We start from the raw sequence: 21,036 nt of genomic DNA, 5'->3' as shown, positions 1-21,036 counted from the left end.
AAAAAAGAATAGTAATTTTCTGATATATATGAAAGATTCTCTTTTTTAATTTCGCACGATCTCATGATCATACCTACGCTTATTGTTATAGAAATAAATGTGGAAGGAACGAATAAATCTATCGGCATATAAATATTGCTTTTTATAGTTTGTTTTTTTTAAATAAGGGTTAGGACACTTTAATTAAAACATGAAAAAGAAAGCGTTTAAACCAACGGTATTATCAATAAATGATGAAACTGATTTTATTGTATGCAAAAGCTAGAACCTGATAAATCTTCAATTTTCAACGCAGACAGTTTATGCATGTGCTTTTATCAATTAAAAAGAGAAAAAGAAGAATTATTCAAGTTAAGTTTTCATAGAATAAGATGCGATTTATACAAATAACGAAAAAGAAGGAAGCAGATAACGTGTTTTTAACAATTTAATATCTATAGTTATTTTAGTTATAGCATAAGAGAGAGAGAGAGAGAGAGAGAGAGAGAGAAACGTGGCTTCAGTAAGATCTTTTTGCCTACATATTTACTGACGTGTTTCTACCACCAGTAAAAACAAGTGTCCATTGAGTCATTAATTAGATATAGCTTAAGGCAATAAATATCGATTTTATTGAAAAACATGGTTATTGGACCCCCGCTAAATTTCGGAGATGGACGTAAATATACGGAAGATAACGATCATAGTTACAAGATTATCGATTTTTTCAGCAAGACTTACCAGCAGTCGGGTTTAGTACAGAAAGTTCGATATGGGTGATGTTTTTGGACGTAACAACGATAGTTAAAATATGAGGAATATTTGAATTCTTTTTAATCAGATGATTACTTAATTAGATTGTTTTGCATTATGTGTAAATTTAGTTGAAGTTTAGTCCAGTATAATGAAGGTAAGATACATTTTTCGTAAAGAGGACTGGTAATATGTATAATGTATAGATATAAGTATAACTATCAACTCTAATAACGTTTATTTTTGCCAGCAAAATCTGACAATTCTTTGGATTTGTGTAACCTTTCGACGTATTGTATTTACATATTTTCAAAAAAATTGAAATCAGGAATTTATGAAGCCTATAATTAATTGGGAAAAAAAATCTATTTAGGAAAAGATAAGCGGCAACAGATCATTCATTGAACCTTACAACTTAATCTTTTACTGTATCTTTATCAGCCTCTAAATTCATGAATAACATGGCGTCAAATAAATCAAAATTAAAACAAGATATTACTGTAGTGATTTATTTTTATTTTATCTAAAGGCAAACAAACAGAAAAAGATAAGTAAGCATGTAATCTTGTGTTCTGATCTTGTAATGATTGTGAAAAACATAAACTTTCGCCACGATCTAAACAACAAGTATTGATCAAAGGTATTTAATTTAAAAGCAAGAATATGCGTCATTAAGCCATATTAAGACTGGCGAGCAGACTGAAATATTTTTTGTTACATCCTGTTTTAGCTCTGATTAACAAACAGAGATATCAGCGCCAAACATGATTGTACGATCATCGAGAACCGAACCATATGATAGCGCCAAACATGATTGTACGATCCTCGAGAACCGAACCATATGATATGATAACCGTACTATGTTAAACAACTTGTTAAACTAAAGGGTACATTGAATATATGCCTCGTACCTCATCATATGCCAATACAACATTTTATAAATGTCGTTAAACGGAAAACAGTTTTGCCAACTTCATTGTTTGATAACCTGCCACCAACAAATGGAATATACATATAACACATCTTTTGTCGAAAACAACAAACCGGAAAAGGATTGCAGCTACCTCTACATCACTCAACACAAAGGAGTCCGGCACATGAGTGGATTAAGTTTAATGGCTTATTTTTGAGTCCTAGAGCCATAATTATGTAAAAATTTATACATATATAACTACTCCCTAGAGAGTAGTTATATTAGTATGATTTTTTTTTACATAATTATGGCCCTAGGACTCAAAAATAAGCCATTAAACTTAATCCACTCATGTGCCGGACCCCTTTGACTCAACATGTAAACAGTGTATTTTTATATCCATGATAGATGTTTATTCAGGTTAAAACACATTTAATATTTATAAGCAGAAGTATTGACTGGAATTGATATTAAATGATAGATATAAAAACACATTTAATACAGCACATTTAAATTGATCTGGTTGGACGGGGTTTCGCTACGGTCCACTGGATTATTGTGCAGGATATGTAGTATATTCGGCAACCTGATTTCTTATTCACTGGCCATCAAGTTTCAAGTTTCAAGTTTATTATTAAATTCTCAGTATGTACAAAGCATAAACATGAGATTCACATTCTAATAAATAACAATAATAATAAAGACACATGATCAATAGAGGACAACTCTTATTCAAAAGAGTGAAGGAATCATAATTGGGGTTGTGTTCAAAATCAATACAGTAGATCTAATTTATTACACATCATATCAAATTTAGTAATTAAGATCCAACATTTGGTTCTAATTTTAGTGCCTCGTTACCTATTCTATAATAAGAAGTTTTAATTACCTCATCATCCATCATTGGCTAGGTTTTTGATTGGTCAGATTAATTGCACGCGCTTAGAACTGTGTAGCATAATGACCATAAATATGTTACTAGGTCAGACATTTGAGTTATTGTGTCATAATCATTGACCGTGAGAATTTTGAGAAAAGCATGCGTTATTTACTTTTAAAATCCCTCACACGTGGTCTGCCGGTAAAAACTTTGTTCCGTGATTAAATGGGGGTCAAATGAGTGTCACCAAATGGTGTTAATGTGGACAGGGATGTTAATTAATAGAATTCGCAGCAGATGTGTCATTTATATGTGGAATTTATATTTAAAATCTATGGAAAAAAAAAGCATTCTCAATTGGAATTTTACCAGAGCTTTACAGTATGTCAGCATGCGTACTATCAAGAAGGGTAAGTTACATATTTTCTCTTTAGTTTAGTAGATCTATACCAATTTATATTATACAAAATTGGCTTTAGCATGCTAGTATACCATATTATGCATTTTGATGTCAAGTACTGGTGACATACCCTTGACCGAAAACGAAATCACAAGGGCACATCTGACTTGATTGTCGGCAGAATTGGTTGGAATTTTTTTGTTTTCTTTCTCAGACCTATAATCATCATTTGTTTGTGAATATTCTTTTCAAATAGATCTAGTAACTGTAAAGTTCTAAAAAAAAATATATATATATTAATATTTGAAACAGCAGTTTTGTTACAAGTGTCAACAAAAGTCTATATAGAAGTAAGAAAAAGACAAACAAAATATTAGGTCTTTTTGGGAAGATTACTATTAGCTACATAGTAAAATATAAAGATGGAATCTACTTCCTTCAGATCTCTGAATAACTGTTGTCCTGTATATTCTATCAAATATATGCATGAAACAGGTGAAGACACAATAATTTTATTGGTGTTGACAATCCATAAAGATTAACATGTAAATTAACATGTCAGTTTTGTAACAAGTATTTTAGACTTATAAATATTTCAATTTGGTTAAGTACCTTTTTGAAATAAATTCTGTGGAGTATGTACTACATGTCCTTTAATATTGTAACAAATGTTTTTAAACAAATCAAGTATTGCATTTTGAATGAGTAATCTACATACCACATGTCAATGTTGTAACAAGCATGTTTAAACAAGTAGAATTATTTCATTGCGGTTATAAATGTAAATTTTTGAAATAGATTTTTTGGAGTAGATACGGTAAAGTAGCCTATTATCAAATTATTCATGATTATTAGAATAGAGAGAAAAAAAATACTGAACATCTGTTATATGGTTACTGGTCATAACCATCTAGTAGATAACTATTAGAATCTGACTTTATGTCAAAGAGTAAGTACAAAGCTATGTAATATGCTTAAAATGTATAAATGACATTCTAGGAAAATTAAACACTAACATAACCGGCATATTAAGATCTAATTGCAAACTGACACAAAGTTGCTGTCTTATTTTACATTATGGCTATGTATGAATAAATTTATACATATTTACTAAGAGAAAGATACAATGTTAGTGGCTACATTCTCTATACAATGAAAAAGTATTTTCCTGCATATATTTTATATACAAGTCATATTGTATACATGATATTCATCTAGAAAAAGTACAATAGTGGCATTTTGTCAAAGAAAAAATGCAAAGCTATGTAATACGCTTAAAATAAAATGACATTATCGGAAAATTAAACACAGTTGAAACATAGCCGGTATAATGAGATCTAATTACATATATAATGCTACAAATTTGCTGTGTTATTTTACATTAAGTCTGTGTAAGAATAAATTTACATATATTTACAACGGGAAGATAGGATACAATATTAGTATCTGCATTCTCTATAGCAGGAAAAAGTATTTTTCTGCATGTAAGTCATATGGTATAATGCAAGATAATCATCTAGAAAATGTACAATAGATGATAAAACTACACAATAAAATATATCCGGTTGGTTATTTTTTTTAAGTTTACAAAGAGTTACCCTAGTATAAACCCCAGGGATATGAAATATACACAAAATGTATGTTACAAAATATAGTAACTGTTACTGTATGAATTTTTCTTATTGCAATTTTCATACTGTTTGGTACAAGCCGCATTAAGGTTGTCTGAACATTACATTCTATTAGGTTCTTAAAATTGGACGCTAAGTAACTAACTTAATATTGGGCTTTAACACTTTTCAAAATGATTTCAACAAATTTGCTCAACTTAGTAAGCTCCTTTCTGTTTCGGAATTAAAGAATTGGTCAAACTTCAATGTATTATGATTTTTAAAATAATATGGCTTTAAGTATATTTTTCGTGTATCACTGAAATGTTTACATTCTAATGTATAGTGATATTCGTCACCTATGCCGCCGTTGCATAGAGGGCAGGTTCTCTCATTAATAGGTATATTATGGTAACGGCCAACTTCAATTGGACACTTGTGATTTCTTGTTCGAAATCTTGTTAGGATTTTACAATAATAGTTGGAAATTTTTGTGAAGTATTTGTTCATCTGTACATCATGTTTAATTGTCTTATACATAAAATTTGTAGAGTTATTGACAGTGGAGTTCCATGTTTGGAAAAATTGGTCTTTAATGTTTCTCTTGAAAGCTAAAGAAAACCATTTGGGATTGAAATTGCTTGGATTTAACCATACATTGTTAAATCCATTAGTTTCCAGTAAACTTTGGATACAGTCTAGCCATTTTGAATTCGCTTTTCTTTGCCTTTTAAGGACCATAAGGAGTTTGTATACCTTTGTGGCTAATTTATTATTATTGTTATTATTATTATTATTATTATTATTCAGTCTACACCAGTAAGAAATCATTCTTATCTTTGCTTCTTCTTTTAGTGGCAAAATTCCTAGTTCACTATATATCATATAAGATGGTGTTGCTTTTTTTAAATTTAGAGTATGTTTAAAAAATTTTAACTGCACTCTTTCTAGGTTATTCATGTTACTGAAACCAAATAATTCACTACCGTAAAGCAAGATGGGTTTAATTGTCTTATTAAAAAGTTCTATTTGAAGATCAAATGTAAGGTCTAAATGTCTTATCTTTTTTAATAACATAAACATTGCTTTAGTCGCTTGTTGAGCTATATGATCTTTAGTTTTTTTATAACTGCATGTTCTTGAAAGGTATAGTCCTAAGTATTTATATTCATTTACTACTTCAACATCTTCATTTTAAAGGTAAATTTTGGCATATTGTTTTTAATTCTTGATCCAAAAATTAACACTTTGGTTTTAGATATATTAACTGTTAATTTCCATTGATTACAGTATTGCTCGAATAGGTTTAATTCATTTTGTAAATTATTTTGTGTATCGCTTATCAGGACTGTGTCGTCTGCATAAAGTATTACAAATAATTTCAAATATGTAATTAAGTCTTGTTCTGAAATCTGGCATGTGACTCCATGTGCATTATTTTCTGTAAGAAAATCTTCAAGGTCATTTAGATATAGGGAAAACAGTATGGGAGACAAATTTTCCCCTTGTCTGACTCCAATCACACTTGGAAAAAATTCAGATATTCCTTCTGATGTCTTGATACAAGATTTGATATTTTCATACATACTTCTGACAATTCTTAAAAATTTACCATTAATGTTGTATTTTATCAGTTTGGACCACAGACCTTGGCGCCAAACTGTGTCAAAAGCTTGTTTAAAATCAATAAAAGCACAAAATATTTTCTTTTTTGGGGTTCTTAGGATATCAATTAAACTTTGAAGTATGAATAAATTGTCTATAGTTGAATGATCTTTCCTAAATCCTGCCTGGCAATTTGTGATAACTTTATTATCATCTGTAAATTTTGTAATTCTGTTATTTAGGATAGCTGTAAATAATTTACCAAGGCAACTTAGTAAGGTAATTGGTCTATAATTTTCTGGTACCTTACACTGAAACCGTTGTAGCTGTACCTATATTTTGCTCGTTTTTTTGTTTTTTTTTTGAGATACCATTATTTACATAAGCCAGAGATTAACTCCGCCCACCAGGTCGAATGAAACGCACTATACTTATTAGCAGAAGTATTGACCAAAATAGATATTACATTGATTAAAACATGGATATTACAAATAATCAAGGACACAATGCTAAAAACTCAAAAAGAATTATCAAGCATTATCAAAATTACATCACAAGTTTCTAGTTTAAAAAGGTCACTCTATTTCAGTTACATTTGATTTGAAATTGTAATGCTATTTTAAAACTGAACATGATTGAACGTCTACACGGGAGGAATATTTTTGAAATTTGAAGTTTAAGTTAATTTGTTTTTTCCATAACATACTTAAGACAATATGCATAGTACTGTTTAAATTTGTATATTTCAACAGCAGTGCTTAAAAGTATTGACTTCCTTTCAGCAATAACAAGAAGGATGTTCTAAAATGTGTTTTAAAGCGATGTAACGTATCTACATACATGAGCACACCGATTTAATGAATACATGCAACACTTGGTATATTGCAAATATTTTTATAGCAAGAAATTATAACAGAGATACCAATGTCACACTCCTTGCTAGCCTATAAGAAGTCCTCCTTAAATTATTAATTTAAGATGCAACATCTAAATTTTGCAGTCAGACAACCATGTAAACAATATATAACTGAAGTAGAGAATGCGTGGAAACCTATATGATTTACATTTCTTTTCCGATTTTTTTTCACCAGCATTTTTAAGAAAGATACGATTTTCGTTATATTATAGTAATTAAATTGCTAAGAAAATAGAATAAATAATGATGAAATAATTTAACATGTTAAATGGAAATAATTACCAAACGAAGGAAATGCATTACTTTTGGACACAACTGTTACACTTACACTCAAACGCTTGAAAATACACACCAGTAAAAGTTATTAGTAGTGTAATGTATATTCTTGCACTGCAGCATGACTTGATCTACTGTAGTCGTAATAATGATGCCTGTTAACTTCATATTTAGACACACACACGATAAATCATACCTTATAACCGGATTTGCATTCTGAACTACTACATTTGTTATTTGATTCTTTTTTATTTTATAAAAAATATATAAATGATCTTACTTCTGCACATAATATGTAATAAATCTGATACAATTAAAAACACAGGTTTTGTACTTTAAAAGATAAAAGAGAAGTAATTAAATATACCAACAATCAAGAGCTTGAAGCTACGGTTCTTAATCTTGCACATGACTCACAGTCTTGCATGAATATTTATTTCCCAGTTATTGTATCACCTTAACCTATAAAAGAGGTCTGGATCTTGGTCTCGACACGTCATCTCGTTAAGGGAAACTTTAGTGCCATGTAATTTTGAATTCTCTTGGCAATGGTTATGGACAAGACAAGAAACAGACCCTGTTTACATTTTACTTTCAAGTGAGAAAATTAACTAAAAGGTAGGCTCTGAATCTTGTGCTCTAAATATTATTTGAGAAATAACAATGCCAAGTAATTTCAAAATCTTTTGATGAATGAATAACAGGTTTTAATATAGACCGGACACAAAAGGTGACGGACGGACGGACTCATAACACGTCTTGGCCCACATTTTACTTCAAAAAAGAAGGTGGGCGAATTTCGAAAAGAGAGTGTTTTTTTCTTTAATGATGATGTGTTCTCAACAACATGTAGGTTAACAACAAAACCTAGTGCTCGACCACACCCACTATATCATTTACTACTGTTCAACCTCTGTTTTGATTATCTGCAGATTTATATAGTTTAATAGGTTCACTGAAACAATCATTAAGTGAACAGCATAGTAAATATGAGAAAACATAAATGTGGTTAATCATAAGACAAATTAAACATTCGTCATAGTGACGACAGTAAAAAGAATGGTTCAGTGATTTTAACAACATAATTCAACTTGTTCATAATTCTATGACTTATATGTATATTTCTGTGTTTGACTCGGTAAACTTGCATGGATAGTTTTTCGGAATGCAAACAAATCGAAACAAATAACGTAATGATTAAGTAAATTGCAGTGACATTGAACACTGTTATCATAAAAGAGTGTTAACACACTGGCACCAGACCTAAAAAATGCCTCTGCACACGTTATACCATACCCCTAGGTATTTTATAAGAACCATGGTCTTGAAGGAGAAAATATACTAACCCGTTTCAATCCCGCATTTCATTAAGCATGCAGTTCGGTAAATGTGTACTATGGATATCAAACAAGTGGTAATTTATCTTCAGTTGTGCACTGGTCACATTTCTTCAATACTTCTTATCTTACAAAAAACAACGCGCAGTTTATTGTTTTTTCAACGTTACACGAAAAATTGCTTGACCTTCCCTGGGGACGTTCCGTTCTAGATTACAAATCCATTCTGATTGGCTGTTGTGAAAATGTATGTCAGTCGTCATTTTACTACACGTGTTCGCTAATATGTGAAAATGCAGCATAAATGTGCAAACTGAATAAAATAAACAGAACAGATACAGACCAATATATGATTTCAAATTAAAATCATATGCAAGATGAATTTCATTCATCATTTCGAGTTTTAGAGTAAAATTGTGATTTTTTAAATTCTGTTTTTGTTAATTTACGTTTCGCCTAACATGTGCACACTGCCGTGACCTCTAGACCGGATGCTCGTTAGAGAAGTTCACGCAAGTTTTTTCTAGCATAAAATATGTTGATTATCTCAGCAATATGGAATATTGAGACAATGTGACTGGTACACGTTGGAAGATATATTATCGCGTGTTCAATATACTAGGTACACATTCACCGAACTGCGCTAAGTTGAGAAATGTACGATTGAAACGGGTTAGTATATTTTCTCGTTCATGATCATGGTTCTTACAGAATACCTACGGGTAGGATATAACGTGTACAGAAGCATTTTCATTCTTGTCTGGTGCCAGTGTGTTAATATTCTAGAGCCACATTGAAGATGTGATATTAAAACAAAGAATACGTTAAAAATTTCAAAATAATGTCTTAAAATTAACGTGAAATATCCGGTTCGCTTTAGTTATGGTAAAATTTCTCGAAAATAAGCACACGAACCTATACATTTTATTTCACTATGTTTATTTACAACTGTGAGAAATTTCTTTAAAATCTATATTGTATAAAAGTTTCTATTCGCGAAAATGTTATAAAAGTTATGATTTTCCCATTACTCCCATTATAAAATATTGCGTGAGGTTTAAATTTTTCAAATCAGTCTAGCAAAAAACCAAGCAAACGACCCTATCTTTTTTATTTGCTGCGTTTTCTAGGTATATTCTGAAGTTTTAAAGTCAGGGTTTAATCAAATTCTACATTGTAGAAAAACTTTCGATCCAAACGTGCAGAACTACCTTAACTGTTCTTTTATATTAAAACTACATGGCGTATTCTTTTTGCTAAACATCCGTTTTTACCTGTTTTCGGTCTTTCATTACAGTTATATGTTTTTCTAATACCAATGGGTTTAGAGGGACAGCTGAAGAATCATTGATAGTGTGTTTTAATGGTGCACTGCCGTTTGTAATCCCGCTAAAAATAATTGAGAAATATTGTCACATATACCAAATTATTCCTTGGTCTAGGTGAAAAACGATATAAATTGTGACCTCGACTGGATCCAGAAATGACGTCGTCAATATGGCGACCGATTATAAAAATTAGACTATCAAATTCTGAAGAAATCAATAGAGGGGCTATCAGATGTCATGACATAAAACAAGCTAACTTGGCATTTTAAATATTTATATTTACATAACATTTAAGAAAAAAGTATTGAATCAGTTTTACCAGTTTTATTTGTACCACACCCACAAAATTTACAATACATTCTTTCATGTCGCTATGTACCAAAGAGCAGTACCAAGCCGTAATTTGCTGATATTTTGTCATTTTGTAGATTAGGAGGTTTTTCAAATGCATAGTAATTAAAGTGTAATTATTTCAGTTTTGGAACACAACGATCCAGATTTGATACAATAATTTTACAGACCAAGTTGGATCAAACGGTTCACGAGAAAAAAGTCATTTATTGTAATTCTATTTTAAACGCCCACCCCATTTTAAGTTAATTCGATGAGAACTTTATATAGCCCTACAGATCAAGTGTAATGAAGATCCAATGAGCGGTTTATGAGAAAAAGTTGTTTAAACGTATTTCTGTATTTCTACTTTTAACTCTAGCGGCCTTTAAAAGGGACCAAGCGCCCTTTTAAAACAACAGTGGGAAAGGATCTTCTATTATCAGAGGATATGTCTTCTGAAGAAAAGTGTGGACGGACGGGCGGATGGTGAGCGATCACAATAGCTCACCCGAGCCCTTGGTGTTTAGGTGAGCTGTAAAGCACAAAAAATAGCGTACGAATTCTTGCACCTCAGAACATCACAGCCTTAAATCATTTTGTGTCAGATTCCATGACATAACACATTGACATTAATTGAAGAATTCTTCTGAATCCTTTATCTATACAGGGGGCCCCGTTATTGCAGCATTCTGTGGCCCTGAATATATTTGTATTTATCATAGGCCATTAAATACGGTTTGAAAAAGTTCTGTTTTGGAATGGGTGTGGTACATGATTTCTTATTTTAAGCTCATCAGAGCTGAAGAAATACAATTTAGCAATTGGTATAGTACTGTGTCTATTTTCCGCCATCCGTTTTGGCGTTTGATATTTTCATTCAAATAACTTTCCTTAAGGTAGTTCTGCACGTTTGGATAGAATTTTTTTCTACAATGTAGAATTTGATTAAATCCTGATTTTTCAAAACTTCAGAATATGCTTTGAAAATTCAGCAAATAAAAAAAGGGTCTTGTGCTTGATTTTTTGCCAGACTGATTTGATAAATTTGTACCTCACGAAATTTTTTATAATGGGAGTCTATGGGAAAATCACAACTTTCATAACATTTTCGCGAATAGAAATTTTACTGCAATGTAGATTTTAATGAAACTGCTCACAGTCGTAAATAAACATATGATCCATAATATGGTCAAATAAAATGTAAAGGCCCGTGTGCTTATTTTTGAGATATTTGACCATACTTCAAGTAAACCGCACATTTCAAGATACTTTTAAGACATTATTTTGAAAAATTAAACGTGTCAGATGTTATAATATCATATTTTAACTTTAAAAAGATAGTAACAGTGCCATTGAAATAAATTTACTCACGGGTTGCCATTTACTCATAAAATGATTTTCTTTCCCATACGGCGAATCCAGGCTTTATTCTACGTTTTCAAGAAAAATGATGTTATGCCATCACTTCCGGTTTAACAAACATGCAGAACTACCTTAAGCTTAGAAAAAGTATCTAAAATTGTTGACATAAATATGCTGTATACTTTCGGCACCATTCTAGAAACATGCCTGTCCTCTTCAATTTACCACTTTTATAAGTGCTTCAGCTTTGCCCTGCGTGCGACAATCCGCCTACAATTTATTAATTTCCTATGATGTTGGATGTTCTTTACAAAACCGATCATTTACAGTAAAAGTTCATATCATGTACGGCATATACGGCAAATACGGCAAAACATACATTTTCAAACACCCTGACCTCTGTAGGAAGGATTCTTCTGAAATATTTTATGACATGCATATTTTATACTCTGAAAAGCAATGGTCTATGAAGTAAACACTTGAAAGGAGCTAATCTATCCTAAGTTTTAGCTGATTTGCGCACAATCCGTTGGTCAAGAGGATATTATTTCGCTTGCGGAATGTATTTCATATCAAATAAGACACAGTTTTTGCTTTTATCCAGTAGTTTCTAGTGGTTCACTTGCAGGCTAGAGACCATCAATTCAACAAATACTTACTGGTAATGAGTTAAGTGTATACCTGGGAATAAAGTAATGTTTGTCCGTTCTGTTTGGTCAGTTATGTGAACAAACCAAAGAGGTGATTTTTCTTCTAAAAACTGATTTTTTTTCATTGCATTTACAGTATTTCTTTCTACATTTTGACAACATTTGCTACATTTTTATCAACGAATTTCTGCCGCCATGCCAAAGATGTAAACAGGGGGTCATTTCATTCACAGGAACATTACTTAGATAAAGTATCACTATTCATATGTCAGATATTTTGCTACAACTTTCTTGAAAAACATGTGATAAGATGTACTTGTTTCGATTTATGGAAGGCCGTACACGCCATAATGTTACAATGGAATTCTATGGGAATATAATTGGTTGTATCTAACCTGCAACTGTGGGGAGGATGTTTATTCTACGGATGGGTTTCTTAATTGTGAAAATATGACGGTATCTGACTACAGCTGAGTCGCATTTCACAGCGTACACCCCTTTTTACTTTTCAAAATGGCTGAAATGACGGGATTCTACGTGAAACAAAGAACGAGTTCTTTTATTGGTACAGGATTTTACACAAGAAATCATTTATCTGATATGTTTTACAATTCAATAGATACAAGATGATCGGTCCAAATTAAATTTATTATAATCAAAGACTGCTTCCACATAGATGCTTAGGCAGAGCACAGGATTTGTTATAAGAAGGACAAAAACTGAGCAAATATTTCCTTTCAAAATGTTCAAAAAAGATTTTAGCGTCACACGCATACAAGGATATTAACAGTGTGTTGTGTGTGACAAATCATAAAATACTATGACAAACTGATGGATGCATTTAACATATTTTTAGAAAACGTATGGCAAACAAAAAATAACAAATCAGAAACAAAAATAAAACAGGAACACTGTAAACAAGATAATGTCTCACCATGTGGATACTGTATTCTCTAGAAACTCTGTGTAGTTTTAGCTTTGTTTTGCATAAAATATTGATTGTAAAACGTTTCTATCAGAATAGAAACTGTCCGAGAGGCATGTCTTTCTCTCCATTTAAGTCTTATTTCTTAAAGGGTTTTACTGTCATTGGGACACAAGTCAGAGTCGGGAGCCTAGTCTTATCTCTTGTATAAAATGTAACGTTATATAGTACGTCTTGCACGTGAGATGTGTTTCACAGTTTTTACAAGTATTACAATACCAGGTGTTTCTTGTAACTTGCTTTACTTTAAAATATATTACTTGTTACATTAAAATAATGATATTGTCATCACTACAGAGTTGATTATATATTAACTGCCTATTCTGTCCCTTTCCACAAAAACAAACGTAAACACTGTTAAATAAAACGGTCCTTTCAACATTACTAGTCGAAGGTTTGCAACATCTGTTGATCAAAGATTTTTAGTATTCTTTACGCGACGACGCCATCCATCTGGCTTACAGAAGATCGCTGGTTTTACGAGGTATTCCTCTACAATCAAAAGCTCGAAAATCGCTGTATATCCTTTATTGTTTCTCTTGGGCAAAAGAAGAAGCACCGCGTGCCTTTCCATTCATGCAAACACTGCTTCAAAAAGTAAGAAGATAAATTGACAGGACAGAGCAGAAAAGACTTTGAACAAGAAATAGAATAGGTTGATATACGTCATCTATTTTAATAGCAAAAATGATAGAAAACTGTAATACAAAGAAAATGAGTATCTACATTACATGTAATATCCGCTTACGCGTGTGAGTAAAATGTCTAATAAAATGAGGTTTGAATAAATTCAATATATTATACTGTAAGTGTTTGATCACAAGAATATAGCGTGTATGGACCGATGATGAAGACTTCTGCGATTTATGAATGGAATTAGAAATACGAGAGCATAAACAGTGCAGTGACGAGCATTCCTATCCACTTCTGCACAGATCCTGTTCTCATCCCGCTTGCGCCATTACCTCCACCGCTGTTACCTGTTAACAAAACACATTAGTTCTGCTTATATATAGAGAGAGATGTTTATTTCAGCTTGAGGAAGCAAATGAAAAGCAGTCGCTACATTTGTAAAATATGTTGTTAACGAGTGAAATGTATTTGAGTCTTTTAGATAAAAAGAGAGAAAAAATCTTTACAGCTTTAACTAAATGTAACAGATACGTAAACTCCACAGGGAAATATTCCACTAAGAAGTGGCCATAAAGCAATATTTGAAAACGTGTAAATATATAGCACCTGGCAAAAAGTTAGAATCGCTGTAACAGGAAAAGCTAATTCCTTCATACTGGTTAACCGGAATGCAGAAGGTACAGTCACCAAACAGCAAATAAGTGAAATCATATTCATGATATTTTATTTCGTAAAAGTTTGGCTCGAGTTTGCAAGTTATAAAATATTCTAAATGTCTAAATGGATTCAAAATATGTTTTTAATAATGTCTATTTGATGAATAAACATGTTTTTTCCTGTGTAAAATTCGGGCTCATAAAAAGTTCGAAAATACTTGTTTCATAAATTGCGTTGTTTTTCGGTAGATATATAATAGTCCATCAACACAAAAAGCCAAAGTTTTGGAAATATCTTTGGTTAATGTTTTGGGAATTGTTTTAGACGATAAGTTATTCAAAATTAATCAAGACATTGTCTATTACCATCCATTTCTTAGAAATAAATGTTGACGAAACACATTTTTTTTATATATATATTTAGCAGTGCATATAAAGATTTAAATATGATGGGCTACCTGGCGATCCTCCTGAAGCTGGTGTTTGAGTTGCTGCTGCTGGTGGTGCGTGAGTTGCTGCTGCTGCTGGTGCGTGAGTTGCTGCTGGTGCTGGTGCGTGAGTTGCTGCTGGTGCTGGTGCTTTTGTTGTTGCTTTTGTTGTTACTGGTGCTTTCGAATTTCCATCAACTGCAAAAACAGCTCGTGTTAGATGCTCTTTGATTTTTTTTTCATATTCATTTCAAGCTACATTTTGTATGTTATTCTTTCAGTTCTAACTGTTATACAGGACATGGTTTTATATCTGTGCAATTTATTTAAATGCAATAGCTGTCTACTAAATACGCAAATTCCCCACTAATAGGTTGCAGCTGTATATTTACAGTTTGCATCTTCCTCTACGAAAATATATACAATTGTATTCAAATGTTCATCTATTAACCATGATTAGCCACCTTTGTTATGCATGGCATTGACATTTATAGCGTGGCCAGTTTATTAAGCGACAACAGTGTTCCTTCTCTTAAAAAGACTTATGGCTTGTTCCTACAAACTTGGACTCATGCTTATTTATTACGAATAGCCTCTATGCCAAAGTGTGCTTATGTGTCTTTATGTCAGTCGGTTGTGAGATGTGAGTTATTATCAGCCGGCAAGGAACAATGATTCGTATAGGGTATTAACCCGTGCATTGAATACTGATTTTATGCATGATCTAAAATAGATTCCCGCAAAATTACACGTGATGAAATAGTCGCTTTTTTATCTTCAGGTATATCTATGCAGTTGATTCACTTGTCTTATCTTTATCTGTCAAGATATTTTTCCTACATTTCTTAAAAGCATATATGTCTTTAAATATGCAGGTACTTGCGTGTATTACTCATGTGACGAAATATCCAGGAGGACTACTTTGATATTGCGGTCAGATTTTCTTAAAAGACAGAACATTATCTATGCACTAGAAATAACTTTCCTAAGTTAAATTTTGTATGTCGTATGCGATTCTAGCAACTGCCGTAATTGAAAGGTATGACACCAAATGAAAGACAATGAATGATACAGAAAAACAAACACGTATCGCAGTTTGAGTATTTCCTATTCGGGAACTACGTTGGCGTGCTTCAGTATTATCGAGTTCGAAGTTGAGTTTACATTTAATGTCGTTGCTAAAGCAACTTGATTGCATGCCACCAGGATGCCTATCTACCAAGCAAATTGTCCCAGTTATCGTTCAGTACAACCTGACTTAAGTTCTCGATAGATTTTGATGACAGCCCATTCAAATTCTTCTTCTGTGTTTACAATCGAATTTCTAATATTGCTATTTTTATTTCCACCAATCTATGTTAATTTGAACCAATCAGACGACTCGTTTCAACAAGCGTTTAGCTAAAAGGACTGGACTCAGATTTTGGCTAAAATAGGTTTTCTTTAGAAAACAAGAGCTGTCACTAATGGTGACAGATGCCCCCGCAGCACCTTGACCTTTGACCTGGTGATCCCAAAGTCAGTAGGGGTGGTGTACTCAATAAGTACTATCAGCATGTGAAGTTTGAAGGTCCTGGGTGAAGTGGCCCCTGTGACCCTGACCTTTGAACTGGTGACCCCAAAGTCAGTAGGGTTGGTGTACTCATAAAGTACTATCAGCATGTAAAGTTTGAAGGTCCTAGGTGAAGTGGTTCGCGAGTAAAGCGCCTTCATGCAAAAAGTTAACGTTGGCCCCTGTGACCTTGACCTTTGACCTGGTGACCCCAAAGTCAGTATGAGTGGTGTACTCAATAAGTACTATCAGCCTGTAATGTTTGAAGGTCCTGGGTGCAGTGGTTCACGAGTTAAGTGCCTTCAGGTCAGAGACCACCAATTCAAAAAAGTACAGGGAACTTACTGGGAATGAGGTAAGTGTATACCTGGGAATAAGGTAACATCTGTGCGTTCTGATTGGTCAGTCATGTAAACAAACCCAGGAAGTGATTATTTTTTCAAAATTGATATGTTTTCACTGCATTTACAGTATTTTTTATTTATACATTTTGACAAAATTAGCTACATTTTATGTGTATTGAAAAAAGGTTTTATCAAACGAATTTCTCCCGCCATGTCAATAATGTAAATAGGGGGTCATCTCATTCACACGAAAATTACTTAAATAAAGTATCACTATTCATATGTTTTTCGTCCGTTATTTTGGTAGAACTAAGATAGTTCTTGAAAAACTTGTAATTAGATATACATGTTTCGATGTATGGAAGGCCGTACACGCCATAATGTTACAATGTAAGTCTATGGGAAAACAATTGGTTTTCTCTAACCTATAGGTCAGAGACCACCAATTCAAAAAAGTACAGGGAACTTACTGGGAATGAGGTAAGTGTATACCTGGGAATAAGGTAACATCTGTGCGTTCTGATTGGTCAGTCATGTAAACAAACCCAGGAAGTGATTATTTTTTCAAAATTGATATGTTTTCACTGCATTTACAGTATTTTATTATACATTTTGACAAAATTTGCTACATTTTATGTGTATTTAAAAAAAAAGGTTTTATCAAACGAATTTCTCCCGCCATGTCAATGATGTAAACAGGGGGTCATCTCATTCACACGAAAATTACTTAAATAAAGAATCACTATTCATATGTTTTTCGTCCGATATTTTGGTAGAACTAAGATAGTTCTTGAAAAACTTGTAATTAGATATACATGTTTCGATGTATGGAATGCCGTACACGCCATAATGTTACAATGTAAGTCTATGGGAAAACAATTGGTGGTCTCTAACCTTCATGCAAAAAGTGAACCTTGACCCCTGTGACCTTGACCTTTGACCTGGTAACCCCGAAGTCAGTAGGGGTGGTGTACTCAATCAGTAAGTTTGAAGATCCTGGGTGCAGTGGTTCGCGAGTAAAGAGCCTTCATGCAAAAAGTTAACGTTGGCCCCTGTGACCTTGACCTTTGACCTGGTGACCCCAAAGTCAATAGGGGTGGTATACTCAATAAGTACTATCAGCATGTGAAGTTTGAAGGTCCTGGGTGCAGTGGTTCGCGAGTAAAGTGCCTTCAGGCAAAAAGTTAACGTTGTGACGAACGATCTAACTAATGGACTAACGAACGAACGGGCGGACAGTTGAAAACTAATATGCCTCCCTTCGGGGGTATAAAGTTGAAAACTAATATGCCTCCCTTCTGGGGCATAAAACTGTTTCATTATATTATGAAATAAGAACATGAGAATTTGTTTGTAAACTATCTTTACAAAAAAGTGAAAACAAGAGAACCACGACCGAGTCGCAACTCGAACCTGGGCCGCTGCGGCAATTGATATTTTCCCGCCTTTTTAACCAATACAACACAGAGGAACAGGTACTTATCGGTGATTAAATATAAAGCTTTATAATTAAGGCAATTTACCTCCTGTGCCCCTTACAAACGCTTTCCAATTTTGAATGGAAAATATAAGAAAAAGCAACTATTTCTCATGCGTTTTCTTAAAATAATATACCCGTACGATATATTTACATATCGAAAACTGGAATCCCAGGTTAAATATAGATTTTTAAAATTCTACTTTCTCTTTCAAAATGTTGAAAGCAAGGCTCTGATTGGTGAACATGAGTCTTCAAATCCTCTCTTCAGATCCAATGCATAGCTTTAGCTGGAGATGATTTAATCAGATTGTCGTTCAGTTTTTCTTAAAAAATACAATTTAAACTCCATTTTGTAAATGATCGACCGTCCTAAAAGGACCCTGGGAGACCTTTGGAATAAACTGGCTTGGCTTTTCATCATGTCTGACATTTGTTATTTTGTCAGTATCTTAAAAATTACTTGAAATTTAGCACACGCTTAGAACAGTATGTGTTGAAAAAGACATCATACAGACTTACTCATTCTACGACTTCAACCCAATTGTGAAAAGTCACAGAAATACACTAAATTATCCAAAATTTACAAATATACAGGTTATAATGAAAGAAAATGACAAGAAGGATCACTTGATAGTTGTAAGATGTTAAATCACTTTCTAATAAAAACAAAATTTACATATCTGTGTTCTTATAATTGATATTCATCTGATTTCTAAAAACACAAATTCTACATATATTTTCGTGATTTTTAAACGGGAGTGTTTGTTAATTTCTATGTTATTTACTACATGTTATTCTTAATGTATGCTGAATTTCAGAAGAGTACATTTAGTATTTTTTTCAAGATATTGACACAAATAGAAAATGGCCGGATATTGTTATGTTTTTTTTAATTGGAAGTGATGTTGTTCTCGCGTAAAAAAAAAGAAAGAGCTCTATATTATAAATCGCATATATTTGTAACTAAAACTTAAACGAGCACATATTTTCTGAAGTGTCTTACCTAACACAGCCAGGCAGATTCCTGCCAACAAACCGTTTAACATCATCTTCATCTGAAAGGTAATTTTTTATAAATTAGCAACAACTAGTACGCAGATATTTTCTACACGTATATATGTGCTTCTTTCTGTATTATAATTTACAAAGATATTTTGGTATATAAACTAAATGTACCGCCTGCAGACTTTATATCACATTTTTGAACAACTTCTCTTGATGTTCTTTTGAACATCATTTAACAATAAAATTTCCGTTCGTTCAACTGTTCATTTCAGATTATATATTATTCCTTATGTTTAGTGGCTTTTTGAATGCAACAGCTTTCGTATCATTTGCAAACTTAAATAACATATATTTGTACTTTGTAAGAAACGTTTGAATCAAATTTGGCTAATAATTCGCGTTTTCTTGTTTTGATGTTGGCTCATTTGTAGTGTTCACCTCCATTTATTTGAAAACTGGAAAACATGATAAATATTTCAGTAAATATTATGTAACCAATTAGAAATTTTGCGGCGAAATATGTTCACTCCTCTTACAGTCAATCAGCTTAAAGTTAAAACAGAAAAGCAAGGAAAACTTAGATCTGTAATACAACCTAAGATTATTGAAGATATCTTCTTGGTAAAATAGAAACAAATAATTATATGTTTTACTTACCATGTTAATCCTTATGATTTTATGTAAGTTAGTCTTAAAGCTGTTAACATACACGACTGTTACATGCACAGTAGAATCTTCTTATATACGCAACAAACAACGGAAGTTTTCCGTCTAAAAAAGTCCCAAATGTAATTAATTGTTATTTCAAGACTGTTGTCAGTGGCCAAACCTTAAATACAAATAAAAGGGATTTTGAATGAAGCCTTTTGTAAACAAGGTTAAGAGTTCGAAAGATAAATAGGACACATTTTACATGCGTATATTGCTTATCAGATAAATTTGTGATTGTATTTACTATCGATAAGTAAACGCTAGTTTTCTGTTGATTTCAAAATGTAAATGTATCTACACTTTAACAAACTTGTTAATGTCTGCAGTTACAGAAGAAAGTCTCGATATCCATAACGTAAATCTGTTAACCAGTACGATTAATTCGATACCGACTTCATATACGTTATAGAATATTGGTCATTATTGTACAAAATAGTTGTAAATTGTTCTCAAATAGATACTTCAGAGAGAACTGATAAAATTATGCTGCGATACAATACCGATGACCTGTTGATAAAATTGAAAATTAACTGCTTTGCTCAGCTAATGTCGCGAAAGGAATAAAATCATACTTACATAGCCTTACATACTGAAGTGACAATACAAATACTCGAGATGGGATGGAATGAATTTATATTGAAAAAGTCACAAGACTGGGGAATGAAATTGTATTGAAATACACAATGGGTGTAAAGAGAATGAATTTGTATCTCAAAACAAATCTGATGTCCCAGAAAGAAGGATTGTATTGAAATACTTTAAGAAAATGAAGTTTTATTGAAATGCTTTTAATGGCCTGTCATGAAGCAAAACATATAACGGGCTAATGAAATAACAAGAATAAAAATCTATAAGAAAACATTTGTAAGCACAAATCGCAAACAAGTCAGTTTAAGTGAG

The 21,036-nt window shown here is 32.4% G+C and overlaps 1 protein-coding gene across 1 annotated transcript; it reads right to left on the bottom strand.

The window, feature by feature from the left end:
* Positions 1–12,971: 12,971 nt before the first annotated feature.
* On the bottom strand, positions 12,972–20,237 carry LOC128557428 (cyclin-dependent kinase inhibitor 1C-like). The gene is made up of 4 exons (XM_053544801.1): positions 20,083–20,237; positions 19,424–19,475; positions 15,075–15,242; positions 12,972–14,307 (listed from the first exon to the last, which is right to left on the bottom strand). The coding sequence occupies exons 1-4, from the start codon at positions 20,083–20,085 to the stop codon at positions 14,204–14,206; spliced, it is 327 nt and encodes a 108-aa protein (XP_053400776.1). The 5' UTR covers positions 20,086–20,237; the 3' UTR covers positions 12,972–14,203.
* Positions 20,238–21,036: the final 799 nt, after the last annotated feature.

This window comes from Mercenaria mercenaria, chromosome 5 (genome assembly GCF_021730395.1).
Source record: "Mercenaria mercenaria strain notata chromosome 5, MADL_Memer_1, whole genome shotgun sequence".
NCBI classification, from domain to species: Eukaryota; Metazoa; Mollusca; class Bivalvia; order Venerida; family Veneridae; genus Mercenaria; species Mercenaria mercenaria.
Note: the sequence above shows the minus strand (reverse complement) of the source record. Positions and strands in the feature narration are given on the sequence as shown.